The 12,221-nt window shown below is 40.0% G+C and overlaps 1 protein-coding gene across 6 annotated transcripts in view; it reads right to left on the reverse strand.

Moving 5' to 3' along the window:
* The window catches only part of COL12A1 (collagen type XII alpha 1 chain), a 108,519-nt gene that overhangs the window by 27,546 nt on the left and 68,752 nt on the right, over nucleotides 1-12,221 (reverse strand). For all 6 annotated transcript variants that reach the window (XM_070558956.1, XM_070558954.1, XM_070558952.1 and 3 more), the window contains 10 exons: nucleotides 11,042-11,188; nucleotides 10,212-10,328; nucleotides 9,916-10,062; nucleotides 9,303-9,377; nucleotides 7,282-7,421; nucleotides 5,174-5,297; nucleotides 4,856-4,999; nucleotides 3,505-3,669; nucleotides 2,174-2,212; nucleotides 1,935-2,073 (listed from right to left, as the gene is read on the reverse strand). In XM_070558956.1, coding sequence (XP_070415057.1) covers nucleotides 1,935-2,073; nucleotides 2,174-2,212; nucleotides 3,505-3,669; nucleotides 4,856-4,999; nucleotides 5,174-5,297; nucleotides 7,282-7,421; nucleotides 9,303-9,377; nucleotides 9,916-10,062; nucleotides 10,212-10,328; nucleotides 11,042-11,188 — 1,237 coding nt within the window. The remainder of the gene's footprint in view (nucleotides 1-1,934; nucleotides 2,074-2,173; nucleotides 2,213-3,504; nucleotides 3,670-4,855; nucleotides 5,000-5,173; nucleotides 5,298-7,281; nucleotides 7,422-9,302; nucleotides 9,378-9,915; nucleotides 10,063-10,211; nucleotides 10,329-11,041; nucleotides 11,189-12,221) is intronic.

Here is a 12,221-nt window from a genome sequence, read left to right on the forward strand (position 1 = left end):
CATCAAAAGAATAAACACTAAAGATGCATTACCTAAGTGGTAATAGATTATTTATAATCTGATAAAGTCACAAAAAGTCTGGAAAATTGCCAAATGGTCTTTATCTTATTGTTAATAACTAATTTTTTCTAGACACGTAGACGATTATAAAATTATATAATAATTTTAGAGTGATAAACATTATATCTATGGATGTAATTTAAAGAGAATGAATCTTACTAAATATACTTAATTTCTAATGTCAGGAGTATAAAATCATAAGGAAGATGGCTTAAGGTTTCAATTTCTCCCTCCCTATCTCTAATAGTTTAGAATTCTAAATTCCTTCCTTGAAATCAAATAAATCAAATAATATCCAGAAGCTCACATGTTCCCCAAAATAAAAACAGTCAGACATGTTAAGGCCATATACATGTGTGATGATAAAGAGATGTGATTAAATTAAAAGGAAATGTTTCTTGGTTCTAAGGCTGTTACACAAAAAATTGTGGTCCTATGTGTCCTTCCAGAGTTGAGTCTATCATTATTCTGGGGGATACTTTGAAGCAGAATTGATGGGTTTCTGTCTGAGACCATTTAATAACACTTCTTCCCTGAAGGTAGGAAAAAGGCCTTGATAATCAACTCTTGGACAGAAAAGAAGCTACTCCTCTACAAATTTTGACAGAGGGCACAGAATGTCTCTTGAGGTTTCGTGTTCTAATACCAAACTACTAGTACTTCTGGAGTAAGATGCAGCCCTGCTTCTTCAAACCGGTGCCCTGGACCGGCCGCCACAATGCCTTTGGTAAGTTCAAGAACCTACTGTCTTCATAATATTCTATGTTAAAAACAATCCCTTCTCATTATAACTCATCTCCACCTAGATCATTTTTCTTCTTCTTCCTTAACTAGTGCTTATGAAAAAATAATTTAATTGCATTTACGCTTCTTTCAGCCACAAGTTCTGACTCTTGAGAGAACAGTGGGCTCTCGTAAGTTAAAATGTAGGAATCGTACCTTGAGGTGACTGAGTTAAACACTGGGTATTAAGGTTCACTGAAAAACCTAAAATTGCGCACCGATGTGGTGAGCCACCAAAGAACGAGAACATACAGTGTGGTCAGACTACAACAATCCAATCTGTTCTGCCTTAAAAGAAATTAGTTTTGGTTTGAGTCTGAATTTTCCATCAGCTTTCCCAGAGCATTTGAAACTTCAGACGTCATTTTCCGACCCTGTCCTAAATTTCTGAAAGCTTTATTTCTCCTTGTTCTTTTCCCTCCATAAGTTGCCAAACACATAATTTTCAACATTAAAATGTTTTCCTTTTAATGAATAAGAAACACATATCTTGGTTATCATACCCAGGTGCAAACTTTCATGAAGTGAAACGACAACATCTAGAGCTACCCAACAGACGGCCGAGCGCGGGCCAATAAAAACAAGCAGCTCCCTGTCTGATAACGGACAAGCAGAACTGCCCCGTCCTTCATCTCCTGGAGGACTGAAGCACTAAGAAGAGCGCCTGCTCTCCTTCTGCACTCATTCCACCCAGTCCCCTTGCACCACAGGGGAAAATGTTCAAAATAATCCTTTGCCTTCCTGTTTCTACAGCCTCCCTCAGAAGAAGCGTAACTACAATCCTAGCTTTAAGTTCAAAAGGACCAGCAATCACAACACTGCAGAACCAGGACGAGATTCTTGGGTCTGAGAACAGGAAGCCTTGACCCCTAGTTCCTGTGTGAGCTGATGGAAGACACTTAACCCAACTGCATTTAAGGAAACTAAACTGGGTCATCCATAAGGAACCTTCTAACAATTCTCAAGTCCCTAGATTCTTGACTAAAAAGTCAGAAAAGAGGTCCTGACTAAGAAGTCAGCAAAGATTCCAAGAACCTCAAAAAAATGTCTGGCCCATTATAAGGAAAAGAACCTGCTGCTGTCACACTTACGCCGTAGGCTGATTCACAAAGGCGTTCTTCTGAAGTCTGTAAGCTGAGTAGCTGGGGAAAGACCCTGACTCCAAAGAGACTCCTTGTACAGAAGCAAAGCTCTTCTCTGTCAGGTTGTACGCCTCAAGCATCTTAAAACCTTTACATCAGAAAAGAAAGGAAAATATTGAAATGGGGTCATTTTAATTATTTTATGCTTAAATCCTGAAATAAATTAGCCCAAGGGTATAAATGCTTACCTGGTGAGGTGTAGCCGTCCAAGTAAATGAGCGGACAACCTGCAATGCACAGTGAGCTTTCAGTACGACCCACCAACACAGAGAGCAGTATGCACACACATCAAGGAATGAGACTGGTCATTCGTTCATCAAAAATAACATCAATCTAAACTTTCATACATTATTCCTTGTAGACTTCCTATGAATAGGGGAAATTTTACCACTCACCAGAGTAACCAATGTTTTCTGAACACTCTCTACTCCGACTGCAATTTTACAATGTTCTTAAGAATAGTAAAATAGAATGAAAGGGGGAAATTTTCAGATAGTTTCCAGTAAAGTACAGGAATTTTCTCGCAGGGAATTTTAGATTCAAGCCAAGGCAGGAGCAGTTTGTCCCGATCAATGCCTCTTCCCTGCAAAGCCCCTGAGCCTCCAGCTGCTACCGAGCGGCCCAGCACCTGAGGAGCGCGCAGCAGCCTTCGCCCTGGGCCCCCAGAGCTGAGACACCAGAGGGCGGCCTTCAGGACCACCTGGAGGGGACGGGAGACAACTGCAGCTCCCTACCCACTTTCACCAGTGCGGCTCCGATCTGAGCTTCAGCATAAGTTCTCATAGTAAACCACTGACATTTATTTACTATTCCTACGTCTAACCAGATTCTGAGTTTTGAATACTATGTTTAACAGAGGGAAATATAAGACTTGGAAAGTAGAGCCCTGCATAGGATCAGGGGTCTAGACTAGCCACATAACTGTCTGCATAATCTAATACCCCAAGAATGGGTGCTCCTGGATGGGGAAGAGGATAAGTTGACTTAAATAATCAATCTTTGGTCTTTCACTGTATTTTGAAAGCCAAACTTGAGGTCTTGTTATAACAAGAAAAATGTACACCCCAAACAAACAAATAAGAACCAAGTGAATTGCTATGGAGCACACAGCACAAGTCAGTTTTTTCGTTGCTCCCTTGAAGCACGGTTGTTGATGGAACAAATACCAATTGATTACTAATAGGGAAACCTGCATCTCACAGAATCGCTTCTATTAATGCATTTCAAAGCTGAAGATTAATTTACTCAAATGTCATAGCATTGGGATGGTGGGAATAGGATATATTAAAACACTTTATTTCCATACAAGGAATATTACATCTTCAAGGCTAAAAATGGACCTCTGACAAGCACACATTTAGCATGATCTCAATAGGAACGATGATTCATCAGGTTCTCAAGTGACTGCCCAGGATCTATTTATGCACAGACCTGACCCCATATAGGACAGGGAATTATCCACTAAGTAGTTATTTTTCAAAACAAGTGAGATTATAGATCCACTTGGACCATGACTTACTTGAAGTGGCAGTTTCACAGACAAAGGTAATGAGATTGTCCTCAATCTTCTCAAAAGACTCAAAGTCATCCACAATGAACACATGCCTTTCACTTGGTTTGCTGGCAATGTTGGCAAGCTCATTGTAGTCAACGTCAGCCACACCAACTACAAAGACACTGAACCCTGCAGAGCAGTGTTTACAGCGTGAGTTACATATCGCTTTTTCCATCCTTTGTTGTTTAAACTATTCAAAATAAAATGTTATCAGAAATGATGCTGTATTTTCTCAGTGTATGCAGCAAATCCTTCTAATTGATATAAACTCTCTTTAATGAATACGTACTTTTTCCAGGTCTTCCTATTTTCTGGTTTGTAAAGCTCAATTAATTAGGTTTCTTAAAATAAAATCCTAACAATTAAAAGATGAACATTTTAATAGCAGAAAGACCCAATGAGGTGCACATCTCCTTCCACAGACCTGCAGTCCTAATATACCCATGACTTCTGCAGCTCTCTTAGGCACCATTAACTTTTCAAGCTTAGGTGACTCAGAAACCAAGAATGGGCTCATTATAAAATATGAGTTCTTGAAACTGATTTTCTTAGCAAATTCTGGCTCAAAGGCAACACTTTGGCTACTTTCAAAATGGTATCTACAACTCCTTCCCACTAGCAATAAACTGTCATTTATATAGGCTAACAAATAAACAAAGTCTTCACTCCAAAAGCTTAATTTGAAAGCAGAAAAAACAGACGATATAAGGAATTAGATATAAGTAAGGTAGCTTGAGGAAGCATTCATAATCCCAAAATTAAATCAACTAAGAGCCCAAAATATGCAGAAATCTGCTCAAAGTACATAATGTACAAAGTACAACAATTTATTAAAAGATCAGTGCAAAGAACAGCCTCTACTGAAAAAAGACAGCACGCCTTAGCATTAATCATGACTCATAATTTTAGCCAAAGAATCATCTTCAAGGATGTGCTAAAGGTAAAGGCTTCCCTGTGTTTCTCCTTGGATACAACCAGCATCAAGATCCACTTCTGCTGCGGCAGGAAGCCTGCTCTAGGATCCTCCCAGTATTGCATTCTGTCGCCTGCCAGCCACTATGGGGAAGTTAGGTTTGCTCTTTGACAGATCCTGAGTCACATCTTATACAAAGAATACACCATATCATTTTTGAGCAATTCCAAACCATTCCATAATTAAATATAAACTAACATTATAAGCTATGGAGTACAGAGTAAAGCAGGAACAATAAAGTAAAATCGGCAATTTTGGCTTTTTGCAATGATTCTTGAACATTTAAAACTGTTAAAATAAGGGGGTGCAATCCCCAGGCATCAGCTTCATGCCTCTGCTTACCTGACTGCTGGATGACCAAAGCCGCCTTCTTGACTTCATCCTGTGACCGACCATCCGTGACCACAACCAGCACTTTGGGGACATTCTTTCTCATGCCGCTCTCCCAGGTCAAGACCTTCTCCTTGATAAATGTGAGAGCCTTGCCTATAGAGTGTGACATGGGACATTTTAGTGTCACCTCAGTGAAAACTATCGAAATGCCATTTGTCAACCCCAACTGATAAGACCCTGAATATCAGAGTGAGATGGTCCACTCACGCTCCGCCACTCCAAATGCCTCGGAGAGTGAATGTCTCCCTGTGCTCTGATTAACTGTACCTGTTCTTGTGTTTCCTCCTCTGTACCTAATATTCTGGAGGGCCCCAAGGGCAAGGGCCTTGTCGTTGTACGTGTTCAGCTTGAACTCAGACTTGACTTCATCACTGTACTGCACAAATGAGACCTGAAAGGGAATGTGGTTTGGTGGTGAGGGTAAGGCATCTCTTTTTATATTTCAGTTTTTCAGTGATTCCTCTAGCTGCAGAATGGGAAAAAGAAGTGTCTCAGATCCTGTAGAACTGTATAAGCTCTTTATAGAGAATACTATAACACTGACTACTGTTTCTCATTAAATTCTCTAGATTCTAATCTTCAATGAAATTGCCAATAATTGATGTTAATAATGTAAGTGCGCTGTATTCATATGATTCCTTTCTCTAGGATGTAGGAAGGGATAGGTGAAGTTGGAGAGCAGTGAGACCCCAGGATAAGATATGAGAACACACCATTTTGAACACAAATATTGGCTAAGCAATTGGTTCTCAGCCAATTACTCCTTCTCGCTGACTACATCCATTCTTCATAGTAATATAAAAATGTCACATTGTGATAATACTCAGCACTCATCACAAACTCGGTGGCAGTTTTATTTAGTGTAAAGGTTAACAGGCCTTGTAGTCAGGATTCACTGGGCTCAAATCCCGGCTCTCCCAGGTCACAGCCGTGTGACGCTGGGCAACTGCCCCACGTCCCCCAGCTCCGACTTCCTTATCAGTAAAAGGGAGACAATTACACTTACTTTCTAGGGTTATTTTAAGGATTAGTAATCACCTATACAAAGCAACTAGCACACAGAAGAAGTTCATAAAATACTGTAGCTATTTTTTAAGATTTTTTGTTAGAAATTTTAATTTTTAAAAGGATAAAAAAATGGCTTAGTTGTTGACACATTAAACTAAGAATATAATTAGCCTGATTTTTTACTCTTCTTGGGTTAGAACAACATCCACAGGATTGCTTGGGATTTGAAATTTAGTATATTCCATAAAGTACTATTCCACAGAAGAAGACATGATTTGTTTACGAAGTTATTTGTGGTTGATGTCAAAATCTCTTGTTTACGTAATGTCTCTAAGATGCCACAATGAAGAAGCACAAAATGGAAAAATAAAGAGGAAAAACTCACCAAGAGGAATGGGGAAGGAAAGAAGAGACTTTGAAAAAATAATAATGCAATACAGTCTCTTGCCTTAGGAGTCAATGATTTAGAGAGAAGAGAGTTGTACAAATCATCACAATAAAAAGTGATACTTGCTGTAACAGCAACATAGACTCAGAGTCAGGTACGCCTAAAGCTATCAGGGAAGCCTCCCCAGAAAGGGTAGAATTTGAAGTGGGTCTTCAAGGCTGCAGAACACAAGAAGCAGTTAACAATGGCTTTAGTCAGATTCCCGGAGGGGTCTGGGGAGACACTCAGAAATAGCCCAGAGCCATTGGACCACTGCCTTCAGTCCAGCAGTATGCTGGGAGTTGCGGAGGAGAGACCCAGCTTCTCTGGCAGGTTAGAGCTAAGAAATTAATTACTCTTTGAGTCCTCTCACGGAAGGATAAACTTCTATAAGTTCCTACTCTAGTGAAATGAAAAGTTTGGCATGACTGCACAGCAAGATTCTTGGTAGTTTTCATTTTAAGAAAACAAATGAAATCCCTCTGAGTCAATAACGGCCATTCTTCTGGTGAAGGTAATATCTGCAATGTCACGACAGAGGGAGTAGCTGGGTCCCACACACCCACTCCAGTCACTATTCATTTCTGAAGCCTCTGACTTAACGGGCACTGACAATCACAACACATTTATTTTTCAGAACATTAGATGACCTTTTATGGAAATGTATCATTGTTGGACGTTTTAAGCAGGAAGTTAGAATCAGAACCTCCTAAACTCTTCAGCAGAAGTAGCATCTAGCCAAGAGAATACCTACAGGAATATTTATTTTTCTATTTATCACTTACACCAACTCCTTTCCAAAAATACATGTGTAGAGAAAATAGCAAATAACAAAAGTCAAAACATAGTCTATAGTGAAAAGTCTTTCTACTAAAAAAGAGAAGTCAAAGGAAATAGCAAGACATCAGAAATGAACAGCCACCTGTGAAACGACACCCACCTGAATTCCTGCAGGACTGATTTCATCAAATGCTCCCACGGTATTGAAGATGAATTTGACAACTTTGTTAAAATTATCATCCCCGATACTCCAGGAGGCATCAGTCAAAAATACAATATCTGCCTTGGCCCCTTTGCATACTAGGGAGAAAAAAAAAACAGAGGAAGCCCCAAATCTCATAAGTTCTTTCATTCAAATGAAATCACATAACTGAGAGAGGTAGTCTAACACCTCACTGTTCAAACTGTGGTTCAGCAGCAACCGCATCGCCTGGGAACTTCTTAGAAATGCAGGATCCCAGGCCCTACTCCAGACTCCTCGGATCAGATCAGCAATAACCAGGTGCCCAGACGACTCATGTGCACAATCGTGTCTGAGAAGCACTACTCTAACTGGCCCTCCATCTCTGCTCTAGAATTATTCCTTCTCTTTAGATCATTATGCGAATATACGCTCTTTCCTCATGGAACTCTTTAAGTAGCTTCAAACAATAGACGAGAAGGAAATCAGATGGAAATCAATGGTGTCCCAAACTTAAGAACAGCCATCAGTGGGTTTGGAGATTTTTGTATAAATTATCAAAGATTTGGTGCAAATAAGGTGTGTTTTATTTTAAATTAGGCCACTAGAATCATACAGAGGGAGGAAAGGCAGGGAATAAAATAAAGAAATGTCTTTGATTTGAATTTTCAGACTTGGAGGCTAAAAAAAAATTAACAAAATTTTAGTGTATAAAAATTTAACATGCAGAATATACAGCACCAACAGTGAACCCTAATATAAACTATGGACTGTGGCTGATAATGACATGTCAATGTCAGCTCACGGATTGTAACGAATGTACCACTCTGGTGTTGGATATTGATAGTGGGCAAGGCTGGGCATGTAGGGGACAGGGTAAACATGGGAATTCTCTGTACTTTCAGCTCAATTTTGCTGTGAACCTAAAATTGCTCTAAAAAATAAAATCTATTAAGAAAAACATCTTAACAGGTTTTTAAAAAACTTTTTTAAACTTTTTTGCAGAGGAAGATTCCCCCTGAGCTAACGTCTGTTGCCAATCTTCCTCTATTTTGCATGTGGGTCACCCCACAGCACGGCTGACGAGCAGAGTAGCGTAGGTCAGTGCCTGGGATCCAAACCTGCGAACCCAGGCTCCCTGAAGTGGAGCACGCCAAATTTAATCACTACACCATAGGGCCGGCCCCTTAACATGTTTTTAAGCCAAGATTATTTACTGAGTTTCTTTCAACAGTCTAATTTAAAGAAACTCATTACTATTTTACCTTCTAATATTATTATTTTACCCCATAATAATACACTTTTAACTTTTAATTTTACTTATCTAATAGGTTTAATAAAGTTGTAGCACTCTAGAGCCTTCTTAGATAAATGAAAAATATTTTAAAATCTGAAATGCTTTCACTTAAATGCTGGAAACAGAATGTGGAATTAATTAGCTTAAACTTAATTTGATAAAGCACTGAGAATTGCCCCAAATTACTGAGAGACCAGTACAGCTCAGTGTGACTTTTTCCCACTTTAGTGCAGGTGACAATTATGTCTCAAACTTTGGTGAATGGAAGTTTTTTAGCTTTCTGTAATCCAGGGCACTTCCCAGGTCAGAAGCCAGGTATCCCCAACGCCAAAGACCCCAGGCTAGGTGGCAGATGCAGCCAAAAAGGTCCACAGTGCCTGCTGATGCCAGCAGCCAGCGGAGAGAAATGCCCACCAAGGGTCTACGGACTATGTAAAGTATTAATCTGCAAAACTGAGGAAACAGACTTCCAACTGAAGAGCTGGACTAGTTTGTGACTGATTGTATTCATACCAAAATCTGCCTGGAGGGGGAGAAGAATAAGTCACTGGTAATCTTTTCTTTTAATCTAGAAACTCTTCAGCAAGAATAATGAATCAGAAACATTACGTATCAGTTGTAAAGGATGTACAGGCTGCGTAGTAAGAAGGCTACAAACCCCCCGCTCCCCCCGCGGCACGCTGTGTGCCGTCGCTGTACGCACCCTCGCGGGCCGGCGGGATGGTGGGCGGTGGAGGAGGGGTGGGCGGCTCCGTAGGTGCCTCTGTTGGTTTTACGGCTAGAATTAAAAAGGACTAATTAGAAAAACACAACAGGTGCACATTTCATATCATAGAAAGTAAATTGTAAGAGCAATTTAAGTCCTTGATAACGAATCGAGTCTCATTGCACTGACATACTGGGAACTCTATTTTATCCAAACTTGGCATTATTAGTAGTCATTCGACGGTGACTACAGCTGCAGAAAGCAAAGCTGAGAGTCAAACGACAAAGGTAAGGCCTTCAGATAGGGTCACGTGAGTAAAAGTCACTAACATGGATGCACAGCCACCTTCTCACTGTCGGCCAGAGCCATATCTCCCTCTTTTAGCCCTTTCTTTAAAATGGCACCAACTCTGGAACAGGGGCAACATGAATTTGCTGCAGATAAAGGTCCTGCACCAGCAATAGACTCCACCTTCAGGAACCTGTCATCATTACATCATTGCTGCTGCCCTAGGGAGAAGTGCCTACACAGGGGTCGCGTCAGTCTCCCACACCTAAAGCATTCTGCTCCGAAGCCTTACAGAGACTTTCCAGATTACTCAAAAACTTACTGGTATGTTCTCTGACAGAGACACCTGGTCCCTCGAGATTTGGTGTCTGCACAAAAACAGTGACACCATAGTCAGTGTCTGGTGAAAGGCCAGTGAAGCAGTGACTGGTTTCTGATCCACGCACTGTAATTTCTTGTCCTCTCGTTCCTGATTATGACAATAGGAAAATGCCAGTGTCATCATCAACTATATTTAAAGACAGTTTTATATATCCTTTTATAAACAAAATGGCATCTTCTTTACTGGAGTTTAAAGTGTTGCTCCTGTCACCTCCACCTCATTTCTTGCACACGTACCATCTGCAGGGCTGAGTTTCAGCCTGTAGGAGGTGGCTGCCCGGTGAGGTGACCATCTAACACAGAAGGTATCCCAGCCAATCTGGTCGGTTTTCAGATCTGTCACATTTAAATATACTACAAAAGAAAGAAAGAAGTTTACTTCGTAAATAAAAGCAAAAAAGCATACTTTTAATCATAACACAATTTTAGAACTTGCACTGTGGCTGAAAAAAAAAAATGTCTAAAGTCTTACTATGTCTCCTTATAAGAAATATACGCGAAAATGTGGTGCAGCCAAAGCATACCTTCCTCTCCACCCTGACCTAAAAGGGGAGGAAATCCACACAGTCCCTCTCAACGCCGCAAACGTCAAAGACGTCTTGTGGAAAATAATAAGAAATTTTCCTGAAAGGCAACCTGCTAAGTCTTTAAATAGTTATTAAAGCACGTGGTGACTATAAAATCTGAGGGCCAAGTCAAGATTCACGGCATTTCTGTGAAAACTTTCATTGAAATCAATGCATTTAGGTAATACATATTTTAACATCAAATGTCAAAAAACTACAGAGCACCTCAACTCTAATTTTACAGCTCATTCATGGATGATAATTTCTATAATTTTTATCTTTCAAAATTCAAAATATATTTTATGAGAAATAAAAATATCATATTCATTTTTTGTATGCTCGATTATATTATTTATATATTGGTTTAGCTGGACACAAAAGGGCCACCTACTTAACGCTGAGGAAACATGCATACGTTAAAAAGAAAGAAAATTAAAACAGGCTGACCTGGTAACTGGTACTAGACTTTTTCGTACGACCATGAAAAGGTCCAAGACTCACATGTGGTGCCTTGATCCGTCAGGGGGACGCTGAGTCCAGAATCGTACTGAGCATAGACATTCACGTCGTAGGTGGTACTGGGGTCGAGATTGTGTAACGTGTATGACGTCACTTCTCCAACGAAAACTTCCATGGGCTCGTTGGAACCTTTAATGACAATCACAAAAATACACAGAAATATGCCATAACCGGTCTCAAATTTTTCTTAAAATCAAATAGCTGATACTCAAGTGATAGTGTGAACAGCGCTAATTCCATAGTCCCTTAAGCATTGCTCACAGCAGCACATGCTGTGTTATGTGGTGAAGACGAAACTACAGGCAGAGACTGGACTCGTCACCCTCTTATTCCTAGAGCATAGACAGTAGCAGGTGCGTAACCACTGCTCCTTTAATGACTGAATCCATCACACGGTCAACTACCCTGGACTGCAAGCCTCCTCTCTAAGCCCCACCGTGCCAGCAGAGTGCTTTGCACATAGTAGATGCCCAATTAACATTTTTCCAGTTTGCTGTAGAGATGATTTAAGAACGTCTATCTCAGACCTCATGCCACAAGTTTGATTACGGAAGGTCCTCAGTTACCAACACATCCTCCTCCTTTAAATTTTCTCTCCGCTTCTTATACAGGCTCACCTTTCCTTTCTCTTGCCCTCTCTCCTTTATTTTTTTCTAATTCACACCCTTCCTGGGTGCATGGAAATACCCTAGCAAGTTTGGTACAAAGAACATTTTTCTTCCATTTGCCTAAGCATATGGACAGAACGTGGAAACAAAGAGCATAATTTAATCAAAGTGATATTCATAGGTGGAAATGTTAATGCAAAGTTGACAAGCCTGTCATGAATAAACTAAAATACACATGCTCAAAATGGAATAATACCTTGACATAACTGGAAAAATATATAAATTTATATTGATTAAGCATGCATTATTTCACAATCATAACATAGGATGTCTGCACACACACAGATTCCATTTGTGTAATTTTATGGACTAGGTCAAACTCTGAATCATGCAAATTAATGAGAGTCTCATCTACACCCACAGTAGCAATGGTACTTTAGACCATTGACTTAAACGTTGTTTCCAGAAATATTACCTCTAGTGGGAGAAGGCAATGTGATAGCTGAACTATCAAGAAAATCTAATTATAGAGATGTGATAAAGAGCAACCTCAA

The sequence above is a fragment of the Equus przewalskii genome, chromosome 9 (genome assembly GCF_037783145.1).
Source record: "Equus przewalskii isolate Varuska chromosome 9, EquPr2, whole genome shotgun sequence".
In the NCBI taxonomy this organism is placed as follows: domain Eukaryota; kingdom Metazoa; phylum Chordata; class Mammalia; order Perissodactyla; family Equidae; genus Equus; species Equus przewalskii.